Source organism: Sceloporus undulatus, chromosome 3 (assembly GCF_019175285.1).
Source record: "Sceloporus undulatus isolate JIND9_A2432 ecotype Alabama chromosome 3, SceUnd_v1.1, whole genome shotgun sequence".
In the NCBI taxonomy this organism is placed as follows: domain Eukaryota; kingdom Metazoa; phylum Chordata; class Lepidosauria; order Squamata; family Phrynosomatidae; genus Sceloporus; species Sceloporus undulatus.
The window spans coordinates 165,107,744-165,132,093 of record NC_056524.1 but is presented as its reverse complement, the minus strand read 5'-3'; the positions used below and the strand labels follow the sequence as shown (position 1 = coordinate 165,132,093).

Sequence of the window (24,350 nt, the reverse complement as noted above, 5' to 3'; positions counted from 1 at the left end):
AAGGCACACATCAACAACAATAGTTGCTAGATTTGTTCTGATTGCATTTGCTGAGGATAAAGAGGAAGAAAATAACCTAATGGAAAGAAAAGAACAAGACTTTCTGTTACTCACAGAAAATAGGGCCATAATTAAAAGAAATTAAAGGAAAACCGTAGAGCAGCAGCATCTTACTGCAATAAATGTTTTGCTGCGCAGTTCCTCTCAAGTGACTTATGACATATTGAGTATCAGGAAAGGGAATGGCCCCCCAACCCATAACGTTGTGTTGCCTTCACCAGATAGTTTGTGTTGAACCAATCAAGTTGATGAACATTCTTCTCAGCTAGCAAATATAAATGACTTATGGGGATAATATTTCAATATGTAATGACACAATTACTGGGAGAATTCTTTGAAGAACCAGGTTATTAAATATTAAATATCAAAGCTGTAAATTATTGTAGCAGTTTTATATAACTAAATTAAATTCAAACAAAACCTAATTTTCTTAATCATTGACTGTAATCCTCCAGGAACATATGTTATTAACTCAGCTACAAATGGAAGAGAAACTGTAGGAGTTCAAACAACTTTCTTGATCCTGAATTTTAATCGTTGGGAAATCTTGGTTGTAGATTCCCCAATCCAAACTCCATAGTGGGCACTTAAGATAGCATTTCCCAATCTTCTAAATTAAAATGGCAGGGACATAAAAACATTTCACATGAAAGATGTACATTTAGAGCAGGAAGAGGGCTCAACTTGTGCCTCACAGAGAAGCAGAGATTTACCTACTTTATTGGTTTGGAATTGCAGCTCCCAGTGGCCATAGTGAGGGGGGGATTCTATGAACCGTAGTCCAAAGAAGCAACTTTTTCAAGTTGTGAGAAGACTCACAATTATCTGTCCTTGGAAGACACTATTATCTAGCTTATTTGATGCCTCACTGTTCTGAGCAGAGAGTTTGTGGACTGGCCTGTGATCTAGACCAGTAGTTCTCATTCTTTAGCCCTCTGGATGTATTAGACTCCATGTATTAGAATCCCTGAATATTATGGCTGGAGCTTCTCGGAGTCCAAAATACCTATAGGACCGGATTTTGAGAATCACTGATCTAGACAGTTCAATCATTCTGCTGATTTGTACCTGCTATTACACAACGACAGCAAACTGGCTCCCTTCTCTCATTACATTTGGGTAATTATCAAATTGCCAATCTTGGATTGGAGCTAATGATAGAATATTGGTAGTTACCTTTTGGACTACAATACTATAAAGCTTATTTTACATCAGGGCCATGGTAGAGAAAGAGGAAGGAAGTTATTCTAACTGTCCCAGGTGTACCATGTAGGTCAGTGATCCCAGTTTCAGCAAGATGAGTATCCACTCCTCATTTCCTGCAGCTGTGCTGTTTCCCCCCTCTTAGTTATGACGGATCTTTGATCTGATTTCTCCTACAGATTGTACATCACACACATCCATTTGAGCATTCACAGATTTATGCACACAAGTCATGAACTGATACTACATTATATAGGGATGACCCTGTATTCCACATGTGAAACCAAGCCAAAGTGATGTAGTGGCTAGAACGGTGGGCTTCATGGCTGTGTGCAACCCAGTGTCTGAGCCCTACTCAACTGTGAAGGTGACTATGCAGCTTTGGGCAATCCTTTGTCTCTCAACCTGAGCTGTCTCACAGGCTTTGTGCAAATATAAAATTCCATCTGGAGATCTTTCGGAGAAGGTTGCAACAAGTATAACAAAGAGCTTTGCCATTGATTAAAACAACTGAAATCTTGAATCTACAAGTAAGCTTGACAAGTCCTTGCACACCTACTGAAGGTTTACTGTTTGCATGAAACCTGTAATAACCTCACTCTGACCATTCATCAGGGTCCCTTGGCAAAATGGAGATTCAAATCCATGCCTTTGTATCCAAGGCCAGCAATCTAGGACAGGCGTTATATTAAAGAGGAGAAAGAAGAAAGGGATGCATGAGTGCATAGATAAGAGAGTTTAATGTGGACAATGAATAAGGAACTCTCCAAAGAGATGTTATTAAGAACCATACATTAAGTTTTCATAAGAACTATCCATTAGGTTCTGTGAGGCTATGGTGTTCTTGAATTACTGTAAGTCTATTGAAATAAGATACAAACTTTGCCCCATCCTACTGTTAAAGTGGGAATTCAGAAACAATCCAGCAGGCATTTTGCCCCCCCCCTTAAAATACTCCCCTCTCTCAACTATAAATGGCCACATGCAGCACTGATAGGAAGGCATCAGGAAAAGAGCAAGTTTTTTAAAAAAGTTGTGACGGTGTCCCTCTGACGTTAGCCAGTCACAGTTTTTGTGAACTCACTGCCCTGGCTTTTCATTTTTATTTTTCTCTCTTCTCCACCAGAGTTTTCAGGAAGTTTAGGGGAGGGGAAAAGGCAGTTTCTTTTTTCTGTTATCATGGGCCCCTTTGGGGAGATGGAACAGGAGGAAAGGTCTGCCGGGCTAGAGCATCCAGTGGCTCTTCCTCTTAGCTTCTCATAGCTTGGAGTCACACTGGTCCTCTGTACAGACAGAGAGAGGCTGGAGAAGGGGAGGAGGAAGAGGGGAGGGAGGCCAGGGCAGGATGGAACTGCGGGTGCTGTTCAATGCCCTGGTGACTCGGTTGCTCTTTGTCTTGCATTCCCTGCTTGCAGTCTGGAGAGTGACTGTAGTGAAGAAGGAACCCAAATACTGGCTCCTGGCATTGCTTAACCTCCTCCTTTGCTTGGAAACAGCACTCACTCTCAAGTTTAAGCAAGGCAGAGGCTACAAATGGTGAGCATATAGCCCCCCTTCTCTCTCTTCTCTCTTCCCCCTCTCCACTCTCTCTGGCTCTTTATAGCTGTTCCCTAACAACACCTCAGAGTTGAAGTCTCATTCCTGCTTGCAGTCTTCAACTACTCTTTTCCCTTTGTGTTTTGTGCAGAACTTAGATACTTGGTAAGAGAGGGTTATATGTATTGTTTTGCTACTACTGTTCACAGAATCCTTCACCAGCACATAGACATGCTGGAGGGGAATGCTGGAAGTTGCAATATAGAAAAGAAACTCTACAAAGTGAAGTCAAAGATTTTCATGACCAGCATCCATAGTTTTTTGTGGGGTTTTTGGGGCTATGTGGCCATGTTCTAGAAGAGTTTATTCTTGATGTTTTGCCTGCATCTGTGGTTGGCATCTTCAAACAATGCATTCTCTGAAGATGGCAGCCACAGATGCAGGCGAAACATCAAGAATAAACTCTTCTAGAACATGGCCACATAGCCCCAAAAAAACACAAAAAGCGCTGCATTTTCAGATCTCTCCCTCTCTCCTGCTGCATTCACTGTGCTTCAGCCTGTCCAGGTCCAGATTATTTCTTTCCTTTGAAAAAGTGGGAAAAGTTTAGAACTTAGAACTGGAAGAACAGTGGGAACGATTGTCGGACTTTTGTGCTCAGGCAGGAATCTGTTTGGTAGCCCTTGCCAGAAAGACTTGGTGATGGTAGGACTGCACAGCTGGGGTTCCCATTATGACTTTGCCACCATGGCCTGCATGAAAGTTTGTAGATTAAAATGACCAAAAAGACCGGGCACAAGAGAAATGCCATCTCAAAGATAGGCGAATGCTAGAGCTCAGTGCATTAATTCAAATAAGTAACTTCCCTGGAAGCCAAGGCCACTTAGGGAGCTTGTGCTTGCCTGAGCAACAACTAGTCAGATTGTGAATTTGATATGTAAAATTTTGGCTACATAGTAGATTGGTGGGGTTTGGTATAAAATGAGATTGGTGCCAGAATAGCTAATGGCTATTGTTTCCCTGGGACTCATTTATGACACTGCCTGAGTGCAACAAAGAGCCATGAGAACTCATAGGAAAAAATGTGTTGTCAGCAGAATATATAAATGGCCTCTCCACAGCTCTATGCATCTTTAGTGTTTTGAGTGATGTACAATTGACACAAGAGAGTTGGCATCCTTTAGAAAACACCAATGAATGAGTGCAATTGAGTGAGTGAATGAATGAATGAATGAATGAGTCATACTAAATTCTAGTGCTTACTGCATATTTTTAATTGCCACACTATATATGATCTAGTGCAATGGCACTGAACATCCTCTGTCTGTTTCTTCATTCAAATAATACACAGATTATGACACCCCCACCCTCATGATACATGAATGCCAATGCTATTTGGTCAACAGAAATGGTTATAACTGCCAGAACAGTATTATTTCTTTATTGAATTAGTATTCCATCTTTCTGCCAAGAATGGATTCAAGGCAGCTAAGTTCTAAAGGGAGGTGTTATTCGCTATTAAAAAGTTGAAGAAACAATGACATGACAATGGGTTGATGGCTAGTATGTTCTTATTTTTATCCCAGAGAACTATGGAATTAGCAGAAGGTCTTCCATCAGAGGAAGAAAGTTTGCTAAAAGTTCAGTTCTCCTAAGCAAGAGAAAGCCCGCATGTGACTTGACTTCCGTCTGTGTCCAATGTGATTCATCAGTACAATGAATCAGCCAGAATATTTGCATGTCTAAACCTATCACAGCAGCTTGTTTATATTTTATTTACATATGTAAGAATGAAACATTTTTAAAAGAATGCAAGGATTTTTTTACACATTTATTATTATTATTTTCTGTTTTGAGACTTTCTTGCAAAAATTTCACAAAGACAAAACAATATTTGCATAAAACACACATTTTGCACAAAACTTTACATTTCATGTAAAGGTATGTTTTCTGCAAAGACTTATTTTTGGCAAAGGGATATTTTGTGCAAAATACAGTGTATTTTGATATGAAAAGACTATATGTATTCTTTTATTGTGAGTGATGGCTAATTCACACAAAAAAAGTCCATTGCATTCTGATACGAAAAGACAATAGGTTTTCTTTAATGTATGTGATGACTAATTCACAAACACAAAGTTTATGCTACATGCGTGTAATGTTTGCAGTTGCTAGTTGGGCTAGTTGAACAAGACCAGAAAGAGACAAAAACAAAATGGAGGTAGGGAGAAAGAGAAGCAGGAGACATACACATAAAAAAAGAAATCAGATTAAGATTAAGGGTAAAATTGGACAAAAATATCATGACTACTGATCTAACCAAGCTGGAATCTCACTGCCCATAAAGTTTTGTTTCTTCATACTTGGAGAGAAAGAACACCTAGCACATGTATTTCTGACACCAAATTCATATAGTGAATTTTATATGACTCCTCAAAAATGAAAATAGTTCTTGGGTGCACATCTGGAAAGTAGGCCCAGACCTATCACATGCATCATAAGTTGTCCAATACAACAAGCTGGGTTTTTTTGGCCACTTTCAATCCACTGGATATGGCCCTGTGAAGAATTTAAATATTCATAATGGATTGTGGAAATCTTTGGAGCTGGGCTAGGAGGAAAGGATTGTGGAGGAGTTGGGTAATCTTTTCAGGTTTTGTTCTTTTCTCAATCTAAAACTACCTTCTGAAGCTATTAGCTCCATGGGGTAGAGGAAAATGGATGGTGGACTGCTTGCTTGAATGCACATTAAACCATTTTTGAGAATCTTCTTCACTGGACAGATGTACTATGGAACTTCTTGGTGAAGAGGAAAATATAGCCTAACTAGTCATGGGTGGGCAAAATGCAGGCCTCTTTATATCATTGGGTTATATCACTCAGCATTGCCTATGCCGACTAGGACTGGTGTGACTTTCAGTCCAGAACTTTCTGGAAGGCTTCACTTGAGCAAAAGCACTGAAAAACACTGGATTACTGTTTTAAAACAATATCTTTCTTTCTTTCTTTTTTGACACCAGTGGCATTTATGTTTCCAAGTGATTTGAGCAGTGCTCAAACTTACATTCGATTCTCTTTTAAGGGATTAAGCTTTGTTAGTCTGCTGCAGAAAAGCAGAGAAGCAATTTTGATTTGGCATAACATTCCCTGGATTGCAGCCAAATCTACCAAATCTTAAAGAAACTTGTTTACCAAAGGATAAACATCATTTCAGTTGCATTCATGCGTATACACACAGAGAAAATGAGACAAATAGATAGGCACACATCATTTCCTAGATTTCATTTTTTGTCACCTATTAGTGTCACACTCTAGTGCAGTAGCTCTCAGGTTTTAATCGGTGGACTTTCATGCAGCCCACAGATTATGAATTTGAAACTGGTATGTTCATAGTTTTATATATGATAATTTTATTTTTATTTTTTTTAATAAATTTTATTTAGAATAAAGTATAACAACATATAAAGAAAGTAAGATACCATATAACCACATATAATAACATTAAAAAAACTAACCTAAAGGGGGGGAAAAGAGAGGCAGAAAAAAACCCTATGATTCCAGTAGACTTAAAAATAAAGCCAACATTAAACATATAGACATATATTTACATTAGATCACCAATATTGTTATATATAGGATAATTTTAATATGTTTTCGCTTAGATGTTTAAATGGTTTGATGTGTTTTAAACTATGTTGTACCCCACCTCGAGCCTTGGGGAATGGTGGGTAAGAAATAATAATAATAATAATAATAATAATAATAATAATAATAATAATAACAACAACAACAACCACTACCACATTCATAGTTATCATGGCCTCCTGCTATTCAATCAGCCCTCCCAATTAAAGCAGTGGGGATAACTATGTCTGTATTGCTAATGGCAGTTCATAAGCAATGGTCCTGACTGGGGTTCCTAGCTATAGTTGAAAAGCTAAAGTACCATCATCCCTACCCCAAAGGAGTGCTGAGCTGGGAGTAATGACTGGGAGCAGAAATCTCACTTTCCAAAGTTTTGTTCCTTCATGTTCGAAAGGAAAGAATACCTAGCACGTGTGACACAATCACTTGTACTTTCTGAAGTCATAGTGAAATGTACATCTTCAGTCCCCAAAAATGAAAGGTATGCTGTTTAAATGACACTCATATCTTAAGAGGTCAGAAGCTGCACCAAAGCTGCACTCCAGTCCTAAGGACTGGAGCGTAGCTTTGGTGCGGCTTTCGGACTCTTAGGACTTATGCAGCATTTAAACAGCATACCTCCAAAGTGACCCAAAGCAGCTTTATTTTGGCCTATCTGTTCGAGCCCTAAGTCCACCCTCTGAAGCTTATAGTTTCATGGGGTAGAGGTTCCTGACCCCAGTGGTGTTGAGCAAGATTGCTGGTGTAGAGTAATTTTAGATGTTTCTAAAATCTTGAGCCTCCAGTGTTTGGGTGAATGTAAGTTCATGCACATACCTGTTCATTTGTGGCTCCTGGACTGATGCACTCATGTATCCCTGCTGTGGTGTGATCAAGAAATGGCACTCAGGGTGGGGATAGACCAGGAAGTTTGCGCTTAATATCCAAATACAAGTTCTCTGTCATAAAATGAGGAGAAAGATGATGCAACCCATCCTGTTCAAGAAACCTGAGTAAGCAAAGTAAACGGCTGAGAACCTCCAACTATACTTCTGAGTTCACCTTTATAAATCTTAACTAATCTAAGGACTTTATCACACTGGGGAAAAGCCTGGAAAAGCTGATATTAAAAAGGCATTTTCCTGGTAAAGTCATGAGATCACAGTGAAGATTTTCAGATGACGTCGCGATTAGAGAGGACTTATCTTGGGAAGAAATAGGAATGCTCCACCAACAAACCATTCATGAGATTTCCCTGTGAATGGTTTGTTGCTTGAACATTTCTGTTTCTTCTTGGGATAAGTCCTCTCTAATTGCGATGTGTCTGAAAATCCTTGCTCAGGAGTTTATCACACTGAGGCTAATTTTGGCATTAAAGAGAGATTAAAGCGCATTTAAAGCATCCCACAAATAAAGCAAAAATGGCAAGTAATTGCACAGATGATTATCACATGCAATTGCACATATAAAATTATATCAGAAATGCATTGTTGCTGAAATCTCAAAAGTAAAAAGATGTGCGTTAATGCTTCTTTGTGACTACTTTAAGGCTAGGTTTTGTGTGATGTTATGTGAAATTGTTTTGCATAGTTATGCATTTTTTACAGGATATTCTCCCAATCTCCTTTGTGTGGTAAACTCCACTATCTACTATCACTGATCCTGGTAACTTAGATGACACTGAGAGGGACCCCGTATGAGCAGAAGTGAAGGGAGAAATATGTCTCTGAGGGGGCATTCAGACTACCTTTTGTACCGAATTGTAACCTGGATTAAAAATTGGAAGTTCCCATTGGCACTGGTTGAAACACATCAGAACTAGGGTTTTACATACCCAAACCAGAGCCCTGGTGGTGCAGTGGTTAAATGCCTGTAAATGCAGCCATCTGGCTGGCATCTTCAGAGAATGAATGTGTGAATGAATGAATGTGTGAATGCTTGTGCTACTTGTGTGTATGTAAGGAGAGGTGGCATTCTGGGGTGGCAATCAGAGGGAAAGTAGATGCAGAGATGGCATTCAGGTGGCCTCTCCTGCAAGTGACATTTGTTATTATTGTTATTATTGTTGTTGTTGTTGTGATAGATTATGTGAATGCTTTGGGCTGGAAGGGAAGGGAAGAAGTTCCAAAGAGGAGGAAATGCTGGGCTGGAAGCAAAGGGGAAGCTAAAGGCTGGCATTCAGAGGGAAGGCTGTGGAAACCTATGACTTTGGGGGAGTCACACTCTCTCAGCCTCAGGGCAAAGGCAATGGCAAATCTCCTCGGAACCAATCTTGCCAAGAAAACCCCAGGATGGGGTCATTTTAGGGTAATACACACAACACACACACACACACACACACACCTGGAGGTTTTTAAATTTGACAAGTTGACAGAATATGCGCACACTGCCGCCAGTTTTTTTTTTAAGGAGGGGGGAAAGCACCCATTCCGTTGGCCAATGACTGTAGGATATGTCACCTTTGATGAAAACGGAAGTGAATTTGATTGACAACAACGGAGGCTCCATTTTAAAGTGGTACTGCAAATGTCAACTTCAGAGGGGCAAATTGCCCCGATCGAGGTAAAGGGTAGTGGGCGCTTGTAACTGGGTGATTCGGTATGGGGGCAACTGAATCTACCCAATTCTATCCAGTGCAAATGGGCTAGTGAGAATGGGGCCTCAGAGTGCTTGGGAATGTTACTTTTTTGGTCTATATCTTCTAAAATCCACCCCAGCCAGCCAGCTGCCCATGCTCATTGGAAAGATTCTGAGAGTTACAGTGTAAAAAGGTAGCTTTCTTTAACTCTAATTTCTGTGTTCCTGCAATATATGGGTCTTCTTGATTTATCCCCATGCATGAAAATGGCAGCCCTTTTTGTTAGTCACGAATAAAGATACATGCCTTTCTTTCCTATTGTTTCCTTGCTCAAAAGCTTGGAAAGATGGTGATGTATTAGCTTTTAATGGTAGTCACTGGGAGGAAGGAATGTAGTGGGGTTGGCCAAGAATGTTTTCTCAAGACGCCTCTTCTTGAAGAGGCAGCAAAAGCCAAAGTCAGTTGGCTAAAGACAGCTTCGTTAGATCACCCTCAGGAACAGGCCAGCTGGAAGAACTGTGCAAATGCTGAAATCCTAGTGGGAAGATAGTCATCCAGCACAATGTCTCTAGCTGAGCTTGCAAAATATGTATTCTCTGCTATGAGAGTTTCTCAGTCTGTACACCTGCGTTATATTCCAGCAACCCAATAGAGGCGTGTTTGATTGCTCCCTCACTGAAAGGCTAGAAGGGAAAATCCAGATGTACATAGAGATAAAAAGTGCTCAGCATTTATTCCCCCTCCCAGAATTTCATAGCACTGAGCTATGGCAGTTCAAGTGCTGTCAAACTGCCTTAATTCCACAGTGTAGATGCAGCCTGAAAGTGTTTGGTTACTTTAACACATGAAACTCCAAACTTTCTTACCAGGTCCCACTCTAAGGATCCAGTCTGGAAATCAGCACTGTGCTTTCAATCTTTCAGACAGATAAGATAAAAAAAGTTTCCCTCACCTACTTTATACTCCATCTTTTCATCTAGCATTCTCCACCTTAACATACCTGGACTCTGTCATGACAGCAAACACAGGAGAGGGATTGCATAAAGGACTTGTGCAGTTGGCATCTGAATGTTACCATTCTAACCCTGTGTGTGAGAGAAGTTATACATATGCAGGTATACCTCGGTTGACAAATTAGATGTATTCTTGGGCCGTTACTTCTTTAACAGAAAATTGATAGCAGAGGCAGAAATAACATGGGAAGAATAGAGATAGTTTCCTGCACCACAAAGATGGGCTAGCCACCAAACATTTTTTAGAACCAACAGTACACTTCTCCCTCCACATACGCTAGGGTTAGGGGCACAGGACCCCTGTAAAAGTGGAAAAAAAACACAAATAAATAAACAATAATTGTTTAACCTGAGCGAACGCCTCCTTAGGAAATTCTAGATCCTCCAGGAGAACTCTTGTGATCAACATCTGCCAGAATTTGAGCATAGAATCATGTTGCAGGACCTACAAATGCCTAGAGAAGTGTTTTCTCTAGGAATCTTTAGGTCCTCCTGTGCAACTCTATGGTCAACTTCCAGAAGACTTTCTCTGGAGGACCTAGAGATTCCTAGGGGGAGAGAGTATATTAATCAAATCAGCAAAAGACAAAGCCACAAGTGTGGAAGGACGAGTGTATTCACATGTGAAGTAAAACAACCAAGTAAGGTAAGCCTTAAGTAAATAAAACAAAAGCATTCAAACCTACAAACTATTTGCAAACTTCTTCTAAAATCTATCCTGGACTGTTTCTTTCTTTCACCAGTCTCCACTTTTCTTGTGATTGCCATTTCACTGGCCACACTTACAGGTCTATACTTTTTTAATTTGTTGGGGTGGCTGGTAAAGCAGGCTAATCTGCTGTCCCCTTTTCTTTCTGTTTTGCTCTTCACACATGCTCACTAAGGGAGTCTGGAGACTTCTGCTCTTTACCATGTTTGTTGTAGGCAGGCACACACAGCTACAATAGGATCAGCTAGAGTAGAACCTCATTCTTTCCTAGCTTAAGCTTTATTGCATTGTTTACTCCACAGACACACTGCTGCAAGTCAGCACCAAAAGTCTATGTTTCTCCATTCCTCCTTCACCATTCTTCAAATCCTGGCATTGCTAAAAAAAAAAAAAAAAAAAAAAAAAACCAACCCCTCCAGCTAGACACAGGACAAGGAAGAATGGGGAGCCGGGCAAGTGTAGGTGGATTTGTAGTTTGTTGTGGCACCAGAGCTCTTGGACACAGAAGACTAACTGTGTTGTGAAACTACAGATCCCATAATTCCATAGCATTGAGACATGACAGTTGAAGTGGTGTCAAACTGTTTTATTTTTGCAATGTGTATCAGTCCCAAGTTTGGAAGTTTTAACTAGAAGGGGTGGAAGGTAATAAATGTGGGGAATGGATGGAGAGCTCATGACACAGAGAATGGGTTGAGGTGCCGTGAGGGGTGGGAAACATGGAGTCCTTGAAATATCTCTAGGTAGCACTTCCCAGTAGCACTAGCCAGTGTAGACCATGGTGAGGAATGCTGGATGTTGGATGCTGTAGCCTAACACCTTTTGGAGAGTTTCTTGCTTCCTATTCAAACTCACCTACCCATGCATCTGGTCATTGTCTTGATATTGTTCTTATCAAAAGTGTGTAACCTCTGACTATGTGGCTGTTGAGTATCAGCTGTCTGGTCACCATCTTATTTCTTTTATTATTGTCTATAATCCACCTCCTTGACAAACACTCCAACGCCATTTTCTCAATCTTCACTCTATTAATCCTGAGAGTTTTGGCCAGGCTCTGGACTCCTCCCTAGATCTTAGAGACTGTGTGGATCCAGCAGTTTCTCTAATCAACTCTACTTTATCTGCAACTGTAGATAGTTTCTCCCCTTTAACAGTGGGTGTGAACTCTCTTAATAAGCCACAGCCCTAGCTTGCTCCCATTGTTTGGTTTTTCCATTCATGCTCTCAAGCTACTGAATGTTTGTGGGGAAAGGCCAGGGAATGGGCCAACTTTATTCATTATAAATTTGTTTTATGCTTCTCATGCACCATTTCCCTGAAAAAACAGAATTATCATAAATCCATGATCAGCGCTAACTAATGGCAGCTACAGTGTCTTTTCTCCACTTTTAATTCTTTGCTAAAACCTCCTGTTCCACCAGCTCCTCATTCAGTCTCACCCAACGATTTTGAAGAATAGCAAAATGAGGACTCAGCAAATGGGAAACCACTCAAAGTCAGGGACTTTCCCAGCAGATAATGATCACCGATTAGCAGACACTAATCCTCTTTTGCATTAGCCTCCCAGCCTGAGGCCTGCCATCAGCAACAGAACAATACACATGCAAATCACTCCTGCATTCCCAGGCTCACACCATGTGTGTGTGTATACACACACACACATTTTTTTCCAGGCAAGCATTCTTTGAAGATGCCAGCAACAGATGCTGGCGAAATGTCAGGAAGAAACTCTTCTAGAACATGGCCACATAGCCCAAAAAAACCACAAAAAACTATGGTCTTGCACATTATTTTACTTCCAAGATTGAAACAATCCATCTTAATTTTACTCTCTTTGTTCGTCTTTTATGCCAGCAACTCAATCACCCATAACTGTAACTTTCTCTACTTTTTCTCCTGTTTCTCTGGGTGAATTATCAAAGCTTGTGACCTCTTCTAAGCTGATGACTTGTTCTCTTGACCCACTTTCTTCTCGTCTTTTGATTTCTGTTGCTCCCTGTATCTTACATTCTCTCCTTTATATTATTAACCTTTCTCTTTCTACTGGCTTCTTCCCATCTGTATTTAAGCATGCTTTACTATCTCCTATCTTGAAAAAGACTACTCTTGATCCATCTTCTCTCTCGAGCTATCATCCCATATCACTTCTTCCTTTTCTATCTAAGGTTTTTGAGTGCACCATTTACTCTTGTTTTCTTGAATTCCTTACTGCTAATTCTCTTCTGGATCCCTTTCAGTCTGGCTTCTGCCTACTGCATTCAACCGAGACTGATCTCACTAAGATGACCGATGATTTTCTAATGGCTAAGTCCAAAGGTTACTATTCTGTTCTAGTTCTCCTGGATCTTTCTGCTGCATTTAATATCATTGACTGTGGTCTCCGAGGGGACTTACTACAAGATCTGGGTTTCATGGATTCAGTTTTAAACTGCTTTAAATCTTTCAGACAGATCCTTTGTGGTGGTTACTAGAAATCTAGTTTTCAACCTTATCTCTATATCTGTTGGAGTCCCCCAGGGTTCTGTCTTGGGTCCCCTATTGTTTTCCCTATATACTTTGTCCTTAGGAAATCTTAATAGCTAGTATGACTATCAATATAATCTTTACACCAATGACATCCAGCTGTATTTTTCAACTCCTGAGTACTCCCCAGATGTTGAGCAGCAGTTGTCATCATGTCTTGCTGCTGTTTCTGTGTGGATGACTCACTGGCATTTAAAACTCAACAAGGCCAAAAGAGAGATACTTGTTTTCCCACCCAAGCCATCTCTCCATTATCCTTTTTCAATTACAGTAGATGGCATTTCTGTTCAACCCATTAATGAGTTTGGGTGTTCTGTTTGATTCCTCTCTATCATTTCTTCCACAGATCACACCACTGCCAAGTCATGTAGATTTTTTCTTTACAATCTTGCCAGAATTAAACTTTTTCTTTGTTTTGATGGCCAAGACTTAAGTGCATGTGCTGGTGGTTTCACGCATGGACTATTGTAACTCACTTCTAGTGGGTCTTCCTCTTTCCCACCTTGACCCTTTAGTTTCTGTACAATGCTCCGTGGCCAGGATCATTTTCTTTGCTCATCATTTTGATCATATCACCCCATTATTCCTATCTGTTTTTTAAATTTAATTTTAATTGTATGCTGTGTCATTTTACTGTTGTGATCCACTTTGATTCCCCATTCCTTTCAGAATCCACACAAACTCCTTCTGTTAACTTTTAAAGCTCTTCATCCACTAGCTCCCTCCTATTTGTCAGTGCTCATTTCTCCCTATCACCCTCCTCAAATATTAAGATTTTATGATCCCAATCTTCTGACTCAGCCAAGGTTCTCCTCCTCTCCTGCTTGAATTCGTCCCTTCTCTCATGCTGCTCCCAATGCTTGGAATCTCTTCCATACCTAATTAAGGACTAACACTTCCTTGTCCAGTTTTAAGACCAAGGTGAAGACAATTTTGTTTAGGGAAGCATTCCATATCACTGGTTGCTTTAATCCATTATGATGCCTATATGGTCAATTTACTTTTGTTGTACCATTTTAGAGATGCTTTTGGTTTGTAATGTTGATATTTTAGATTGTATGCCGTATGGTATTAGGGCGTACAATAATGTTGATATTTTAGATTGTACGCCGGCAGGTTTTTTTACTATTTTATTCTATCTTGATCTCTGTCATGTAAAGTGCTGTGCAAACTTTACAACGCTTTATAAGTAAATGAAATAATAATAATAATAATAATAATAATAATAATAATCCTTTGTTGAAATAAGTCCAAATAAATATAAATCAGTGGTGGGATTCGCACTGGCTAAGCTCTGAATGGACCCTCAAAGATTATTTTTACAGGCTCAGTCTTCTCTTGGGAGGCCTTACATTCGTGTGGGTATGTCTGTAAAATATCCTGTGTTTTTATCCCCACCCCCCACCCCCAAAACCACAAGTGAACTTCTGGTCACTTCAGGCTATTTGTCTGGAAAAAAATACTGCATCTGAGGAAAGGGTAAGGTCCATCTTCAAGGGGCAAAATTAGCCCCCAGACCCATGGAGCTTGCCCATCTATGATAGAAGCCAATCTTAGAATACAATACTAGGTCCAGACTTAGTCATATTTAGATTAGCTGTGACTAATGTAAATCTCACTGATTTCAAAAGCAGCTTCTCATGTATTGTGTTGTAATAATCTAAATGTGAATTTACCACAGAGTATGACTAACTGCCCAAAGGCCCTCTTTCTCCATCTAGAGCCATAACTGGTATTTAAGCCTGACCCGATAAAACAATCTTTGAAGCACAAAGCTGCTTGTATATCCAACAACAATGATCAGTCCAAGAAAACTCCCAAACTATGAGCCTGATGTTTTAGGGAAGAGTGGAGCTTCAAAACAAAGTGAATAGCTCCATAATCAGGCAGACAGGCAACCCACAAATAGTATATCTGTGTTGTCTGGACTGAGTTTCCATTCATTGGCCTTCTAGACCATTATCCTGCCCAAGCACTGGTTTGGATCACCAAGTGCCTCACATGCATTAAATGAAAAAGTGAAGCAGAACGTTGTGTGCAGCTGACCCATTGTTTTCACATATTTGTTGAAAAGCATGAGATTATAACAGGGAGTTGGGAAATCTGAGGCCACCACTGCCAGGAGGAAGAACAGTAATCTCTCTTGCAGTACAGGGATGCAACATTTAAATCCAGACAACCTATCCAAGAGGTGCATCCAAAGCTCCTGAGAAATCCAGAAGAATAAAATAAGCTGGCACTATTCCTGCCTCTCTTTTGGCACAAGTAATCAAGCCCACAGGGAGACCAAGGCAGTTTCTGTTCCCAAACTAAGCCTTGTACTGCACTGAAACCACCTTAGGTATTTTGGACTAAGCTGGGATTTCCTCTTTGATCCTCTATTTCCTCTTCTGTAAAACATGATAATTACCACCTCCCCTTAAAGGTGAATCAAACTTTTGCTTTTGCACTTGTTGTCCAGAAGTCACCCCTCTGTGTGGAATCTCAGCAAAAGCCACACCCAAGCTCTGATAGATATTATTGTAAGGATGCAATAGCATTTAGAAATACTGATGGATGTAGGAACACATTTCAGGTTCAAAGTAATGCAACTTCTACTAGAAACAAATGGAGTGCACTATCGTACTAATGGGCTGGTGCTTTGCTGCAACCTTGGGAACTATGAAACATAAGTTAATGAACAAACACTCAAATGATTGGGACTTGGTCCTACAGCAGCTTTTGTTAGCCTATTGGTCCCTCCACACTCAAGCCTGGGTTACTCATCCTTTGAGTTGGTTGATGGCTGTGATGTGAAAGGGGAATTGCAGCTGATGCAAAGACTGTGTGTGTGGCTTTTGTCAGAGACTCATGTGGTTGATTTTGTTATCAACTGCAGAATATGCTCAGGGAGGCACGGGTGGCATTTCTGTTTCTGTTTCTGTTCTCAGAAATGGGAACATTTCTTTTCCCTCCAACAGGCCAAGCAAGACCACAAAGCCTGGTATGACCAGTGTGCCACAGGATCATCTGAAAGTCCTGAAAGCAATCTGTTTTAGCAAGATAGAAAGTGCCTGGGAGTGGCCAGGTGCAGTGTTTGAGCAGCACACAGGGACTGTGAATTACCCCTAGTGTTCAAAATCTAGTACTAAGCTGAAAGTGTGTAATGTGAATTCACTAAAGCCCTTCTATGATACACCCAGACATCTCTATCAGTGCTGGGAGCTGACGATGATAAGTGGCCTTTAGGTGCTTTTTATGATCAAACAGAGAGTGGTAGCCTGAAAGATGTTACACTCCCTCCAAGGTTAAACCCACATAGCACAAACAGTTTCCCCTACTGACATCCAAGTTTACTGCCCTGTTTTCACCTATTTCAGTCTTTACGACAGACCCTCAACATGTAGCTGCGCCTGTAATCTTCTCTGACATGCAGATACAAACAAGCCATGCTGAGTGTCTCTCTCAGGGAAGCAGGCTACAGAGAAGGTGGTGCAGGACATGTTAGATATGAGGATTATTCAACCTTCACACAGTTTTTGGGTGTCACCAGTCGGCCTTGTGCCTAAGAAAATGGAAATTTGCTATGGAAAATTGTACTCAGTAAGCTGCCCTCCAGGAAGCAGTTTCGGTCTTTCCTTAGCTTGGCTGGGTACTACATAGGCCAACACCTCTTGAAGGTCTGACAGGTTCCAAGAAGCCTGAGTCAGGGAAGTGGCCAGCAGTGTGTCTCCTACAGAATATTGGGATTTTTACTTGAGAAGAAGCCCCAGAACTTTGGTTTTGACATATTGGCCCTCCAAGTGCTTTGGACTTCAACTCTAGGAAATCCCAGCCAACGTGGCCAGTGGTCAGGGATTCTGGGAGCTGAAGTCCAAAATATCTGGAGTGCCAAAAACTGAGAAACGCTGCCCTGGAACCTTCTGGCAGAAAATTATGACTTCCTTATAGGACTATAAATCCCTGGTTGACAAAAAGTTTAGGCATGGCAGAAAAGTGGTACTGAAGTGCTATAATTGTGCAAAATGTGTTTTATATGGCAACAACTGATATGGTTTTGCCCTCTTCCAAAATGTTATGCTGTCTCACAAATATTTGGGCAGGGGTGAAGAAAATGGCAACCAGTACACCGAGAAAAAAGCTGTGTTACTGCTGCTGTGGCACAGATACTGGTTTTTAAAGAGTTTTGCTCCTGAAGATCCCTCACAAGCCACTGCTACAAAAACGTAGAGACAAAATCCCCATGTACATGTCACATGTTGTTGTTGTGTGCTTTCAAATCATTTCTAACTTATGGCAATCCTAAACTGAGCCTATCATGGGGTTTTCTTGGCAAGATTTGTTCAGAGGGGATTTGCTTTTGCCTTCCTCTGAAGCTGAGAGAATATGTCAGTTTGCATGGCTGAGTGAGAATTTGAACCCTGGTTTCCAAAGGCATAGTGCAAAGCTCAAACCTCTACATCACTATGGCTCTCTGTACGCATCACGTACCACCCAACATTTCACAGAGAAAAGCAGGACATCTGTAGCCAAATAACATTAGAGGGTGTCAATATGGCAAAGGTTACTAACAGGGGAGAACATACAAGCTTGGAGATGTTGCAGTGGTTTACTTTTGGCTCAGCCTACTGGGAAGGTAAGATTCTGCACCCTCCTCTCCCCACTGTTGAATTAATTGGATGCAGAGCTCTTTGAACTCATTTTGCAGCAGGTGAAATAAGATGACAAAGGGGAAAAGAGGGGAAAGAGAAAGAGAAACTGAGACATTTTAAAAGCAGCTGACAAATGGGATGACAGATTATTAATTGGCTATGTTCCTGCTAAATCAAGACAGTTGGAAGCTCTGATATCAGAGAACAGCATTGTGATCATCAGAATAGCCTTGATTGAAACAAATGGAAAATGTATATGGAATTATCAAAACGGAAGTGGAATACAATCTTTACGTTCTTGTTTATTCATTTTCCAATGCAGCTTAATGTAGTTTAGTGCTTTGTGTACTGGACTGAGAACTTGAGAGAGTCTGAGTCAAGTCTCCAATGACCCATGAAACTCCTTGGGTAACCATAGGGTCAGTCTTCTTTCCCTCTCTCTCATCCTGAACTACCTCATAAGGTTGTTACGAAAATAAAGTGGGGAGGAGAAGAGCCATGTTCACTGCCTTGAACTCAGTGATAGAAAGGCAGAATATAAATAAGCCAACACTAATTTATTTTTCCTGTGTTTTGACAGAGCAAATTGATGAGTGAAGTGGTTTTTGCTATGTGTTAATAAGAAACTGGTAAACTCTCTTTGTGTTCCTTTCCAGGTTTTCACCAGCAATATTCATCTATCTGATTAGCATAGTACCATCACTGTGGCTTCTGGAGCTTCATCCTGAGATTCAGGTATTTTTTTCCTTTCCCCCTGTTTTCTCCTTTTTACAACGTAATGAAGAATTTGGTTGGATATGGACAGGGCTGATTTTACCCAAATGGCTTCAAGCAGCAAATAAAAATTGGTCGATTGTTGAATTTTAATTCCCAAGGAAGGATGTCACTTAGATTTTTAACCAGAGGCATCAACTTTTTTGGATCAGCTCTAGTTACAGAACATTTTTATTGGCTGACTTGTCTTTAAGAAACCAAGAATAAAATATGCAAGTAGTAAAACTTATAAAATAGATGCATTACTGAACAAGTGATTCAAAGTAAGAGAAATTATGCAGATTTACTCAATTTGTGTGATGTGTATGGGGGGGGGGTCTAGTTCTTATTAACACAGTATTCTAGGTGATGGAATCTGACACTTTAGTTTGTATTATTAGAGGCCCTAATGGTCATAAGTAAGAACTTATTTTCCATAGTTTTTTGTGAGTTTTTTGGGGCTATGTGGCCATGTTCTAGAAGAGTTTATTCTTGATGTTTCACCAGCATCTGTGGCTGGCATCTTCAGAGAATGCTGGCATGGAAGAGAGGTGTGTGTGTGTGTGTGTGTATTATTCTGTAGTTGATGGCTTATTTTCCCTTTCAAAATGACAAAACATATTGATAACATTTCTGTTATCTTTCCACTAAGGTTGACTATGAGCCTTATGAGATGAGAAAACAAAGTGGAAATGAAGCCAAAGACTAGTGGCATTCTCCAAGTCTTACCACATGATAGCACTTCATTTCTCTTCCCACAGGAGATGGTTGTGAAAATGTATCTCCTGTCGCATGAATTTTTCCAGTTAGAAAAAAGACACACTTTTTACAACCATCTCGCACAGGAAGAGAAGTGAAGTGCTATGACATCAAGCGGTAAGCACAAAGAAAGTTGCTACTCTCCATTTCCACTTTGTTTTTTTTCATGCAACAAGGCTCTATATGTGGTCAGAAACCTCCACCAGTCACTGACTGCAGGAACAGACCTTCTGCTTCACGCAGGATAAATTAAAATGTTTATCAAACTGGAAAGACATTTGTGCCTAAATTGTACCATGTCATTGAAACTGTAATCCATCTCACAACAGCATGCTAGACTTCACTAGGAAATTTTCATACACCATCACTTGTTAGAATCCCATTAAAAATGGCAATTTGTGTTTCATTTACATTTCTTCTTTTCCTGTTTTATTACACTCAGCCAGCTATGATTACATTAATGTCATTTCCCTTGCTCATTGTCACGGCTCATTTACACTTTACATTCAGTGCTGCAGTCAAATTGTAGTACATAATTGGGTGACATTACGTTAATGTTTGGATCGATACACCAAAGACACACAAACAGAAAAATTGCAGCACTATCCATTGGTTGTTTATTCAGGAACAGGTTTCACTATGCTCAGTGGGGCTTTTTCCCAGGTAAATATGTACAGGATTAACAATCAGTTAGTGACTGTAATATACTTTAATATACATGTATCCTATACATGTTTATTCAGGAGCAACTCTCACTTATTCCAATTTATTTATTTATTTATTTCATTTATATGCAGCCTTTCTTCAGGAATGGGACCCTAAGTGATTCACAATATAAATCAATTAAAACATGACAATAAAATTGTATAAACAATTATAATCATCATATAGAATTATTTAAAAGGCATACAAAAGCACACACCACAATAAGCCACCTCCCTGTGAATGATTATATATTAAAAGCTTTTTAAAAAGTCTTTCCCTGCTAGCAAAAGGAGAGCAGGGAGGGTGCCACCATAGCCTCCTGTGAAAGGGCATTTCAGAGGGTGGGAGTAGCCGCTGAGAATGCTCTCTTTCATGTCCTAACCAAGTAAGCCTGTGACAGTGGTAAGACCAAGAGAAAGCCCAGGTATCTTACACCCAGGTGATTTGTGCACAGCTAAAAAATGCAATTTACTGCTGCCGAATTCAATTTGCATTCAGGATACATCTGGATACTATGGCATGTATTTTTTCAGCAGCAGCCGCTGGGCAGGTGCATCCCAGGTAACATCCAGTTAGAATCTAAGCTCAGCTGGCCGATTTGCAAAGCCAGGAAGCTCCCAGATTTGAAAAAAGACTGGTTGAACTCAAATTCTAGCCAGATGTTACCTGAGATGCACCTGCCTGGTGGTGTTGGTGGCAAAAATGTGTGCAGTAGTATCCAGATGCGTAAAGCAAGAGCCCACTGTACATCTTAGGACAACTGCCTGTCCTAAGATGTAGAGAACACCTGCAGGAAGCAATGCCACAGAATGCTGGGATTTGTAGTTTTGTGAGATATTAGCCTACTGTGTCAGACGCCATAATAAACTACAAATCCCAGGGTTCGATAGGATGGAACCATGAATGTTAAAGTGGTGTCAACCTGCATTACTTTTGCAATGTGACATCAGCATTAGTTGTTTTATTTTTTCATGTTGAACTGCTCTTCTTCTGCTTCTTTTTTTGTTGTTGTTTATTTTCCTGTAGGAAACTAACCCTACTCTTTCTGTGTTATTTCTGCCTGTAGTACCAAATTTTCAGTTAAAGAAATAAAGCCCAGGAACACATCTGCTTCATTAACTGAGATATACCTGTAGGTAGAGATTTATACATACACATTGTTGTTGTTGTTGTTGTGACTACACATATATGCATATATTAATGTATTTGCAGGAATTTGAATACACACACAAACATATACACATTTTAGTTTAGTGTCTAACCTATACTCATCAAGTGTAGTTTAGAATATTCATGCTAGTTTAGAATATTTTGGCGCGATACACACCGCTAGGAAGCAGCGTCCTGGCGGTGATAGTACGGCTCGGGAGCATGCACCAACCACATACTCTGAGCACTATGGGCCCATTCACACTACAAAAAAAATCGGTTCTGAAACCGATTCAATCATGTGAAGTTCTTACTCACCCCGAATCTCACACAAGCGAATCCGGGGCTTGCACACCTGTTCTGTGTTAAATGGCCCCTAGCGCGGGTCTTTTGAAATCGGCGCAAATACCGTTTCTTTTTAAAAAACCCCGGGTCCTGGGAATGAGAACTTGGCCTCGATCACGATCGAGGCAAATTGAGGGAGGGATTTAGGTCAGAGGGTGGGCAAAGGGCAAGGCATTTCCTCCCCTCATTGGAGGGGAGGGGGAGGAGGAAAGAGCCCTGGGAAGAAGGGAGCAAGGGAAGGCATTCTTTAGGAGCCTCTTTTCCCTGCATCCCCTGCCCAAAGCCCTCTGTCGCTGGGCATTCCTTCCCTTGCAGGAGGAAAAAATCAGGTCATGAACGGAGCTCATGTCAGGCAACCCCCCCCTTTTCAAATTCAAACAATTTTTTTTGAGCGAACATGCGCATTGTTTATATTCCAGAATGTTGCAAACAATCAATGTTACATTTTTAACAATTTTTTTTGAGCGAACATGCGCATGGTTTATATTCCAGAGGCAGATGGAGCCAGGCTTGCACTTGGATATCTTTGGATCTCCTTGCTTTCTGCAGAGGGAGAAGCTACAAATGTTGCAAACAATCAATGTTACATTTTTAACAATTTTTTTTTGAGCAAATATGCGAATGATTTGTCTTCTTGAGCAGATACAGCAAGGGAATCAAAGGGAAAGCTAATGTTGCTTTTAAAAGCAAAAAAAAAAAAAGCATGGCAATCCCATCCTTTGCCTGGGACAGGGGCAGATCTGACCCAAAAGCCCACAGGTTTATAAAAAAAGAGAGAGAGAGAGAGAGAGGCATCTCTCTCCCTGCTTCAGCCGCTGAAACCCCTGTGCCTGGCTCTTTAAAAAGGGAGGACACTTCCCCCGATGCCCTGCAAACGTCACCATGACGATAGCTTGATTGGCAGCGGCCACCTCGCCAGCAGACACAGAATGCATTCGATTTCTGTCAAAATGCATTCGATTTCAAATTTGTAGTGGGCACTTGCTAACGGAGCGATTCGGGGGAGGGGCATCCGGATCATCCCAGTTCCCTCCATGTCTTTTAGGCCAGTATGAGTGGGGCCTATGACATGTGGGCGGCACCATTATTGAGCGGCACTGCCCACACAGGGGGCGTGTGGATGATGTGTGGGCATCTGAGCGCCCACACATCTCTTAGAGGAAGCGGCATCATAGGGCTGCATCACAGCCCTTAGGATGCCGCAAAAAGGAACTGCTCTAGGCAGCTCCTTTTTTGCTGCACAGCTTTCCCGTGCTGTTTGGTTGCTGCAGCAATGCTGCGCAGCAAAGAGGAGTGGCATTTCACCCCCAGTGTGTACTGGGCCATAGTTAGACTCTAACTTGCATTAAGTTAAGTGGTCTAAGCAGTGGACCTAACAGTTGTTGTTGAGTACCTTCAAGTCATTTTTGACTTATGGTTACCCTAAGGGGATCCTATCATGGGTTTTTCTTGGCAAGATTTGTTCTGATAGGGTTTGTCTTTGCTTTCCTCTGAGGCTGAGAAAGTGCAACTTGCCCAAGCTTACCCAATGTGTTTCCATGGCCAGACAGAGATTTGAGTCCTGGTCTCCAAAGTCATAGTCTCAACACTCAAGCCACTGCACCATGTTGGCTCTTGACCTAATAGTAGTGGATTTTAATTCAGCTGGGAGTTTTCAATGACACGTGGTGGGTGTTTTAGTGGTATATATATCATGTATATAGCACTTCAGTGGTCAAATGCCTGCATGTACGTTAATCTTTACAACTCTATAAGACAGACCAATATTAGTCATCCCATTTTGCTATTGGGAAACTGAGGCTCAGAAATACAGTCAGCCCTTCTTATACACGAATTTTTTATTCACAGATTCAAGTATACGCGGTTTGAAAAGGATAAATTTCAAATATCAAACCTTGATTTTCCATTTTTTATAAGGGGCAACATTTTGCTATGTTACTATATTTAATGGGACTTGAACATACACAGATTTTGCTATATATGTGGGATCTTGGAACCAAACCCCAGCGTATAACAAGGGTCCACTGTACTGGGCTACTCTGGTCAGTCTGTGGCAGAGGCAATATTTGGATTGGAGAGTTTTTGGTTATAGCTTGACAGTGGAATCCTATGCCTCTTCCATCCAAAGTAGGTTGCAATGTATTCAGTGGTGCTTCCTGCCAAGTGGGTGTGTACAACCTTGCAGCCAAATAGTTGTTGTTGTTGTTGTTGTTGTTGTTGTTGTTATTATTATTATTATTATTAACCTTTATTTATGAAGTGCTGTAAATTTACACAGCGCTGTACATGCAATCTTTTTAGTTAGACGGTTCCCTGCCCTCAGGCTTACAATCTAAAAAGACATGACACAGAAGGAGAAGGGAGTGGTGACGGGAAAGGGTAAGAGGTCCAGCAGTTCCTCTCAACCTCCGAGGCCTGGACCAAGGCAGATGGACTGGAGGGAGGGCTTGGGAAGACAGTGGTAAATCTCCTCTGAATAAATCTTAGCAAGAAAATCCAATGATCAGGTTGCCATAAAATTAGTGGCAACTTGAGGGACATAACAATAACAATATATGTCTACTCAAAAGTAAGACCAAATAAATTCCTTGAGACTTCTTCTCAGATAAGTGAATACATGCTACCCAGGTTTCTTTGCTTTTGACATTTGCCACTTCTGAAAGTGTATTGCATACAAGCATTAAAAGTGTGAGAGAGGCTTGCAGACCATCTGTTCTTCTATGGAAGACACATGGATGGAACAGAATCCTTCTGTTGCTTAC

At 40.8% G+C, this 24,350-nt stretch overlaps 1 protein-coding gene across 2 annotated transcripts in view; it reads left to right on the top strand.

Annotated features, from left to right (window-relative positions):
* Positions 1-2,419: 2,419 nt before the first annotated feature.
* The window catches only part of TMEM26 (transmembrane protein 26), a 32,905-nt gene continuing 10,974 nt past the window's right edge, over positions 2,420-24,350 (top strand). For both annotated transcript variants that reach the window (XM_042459181.1, XM_042459180.1), the window contains exons 1-2: positions 2,420-2,799; positions 18,534-18,612. In XM_042459181.1, the coding sequence (XP_042315115.1) occupies positions 2,609-2,799; positions 18,534-18,612 (270 nt within the window). In that variant the 5' untranslated portion in view covers positions 2,420-2,608. The remainder of the gene's footprint in view (positions 2,800-18,533; positions 18,613-24,350) is intronic.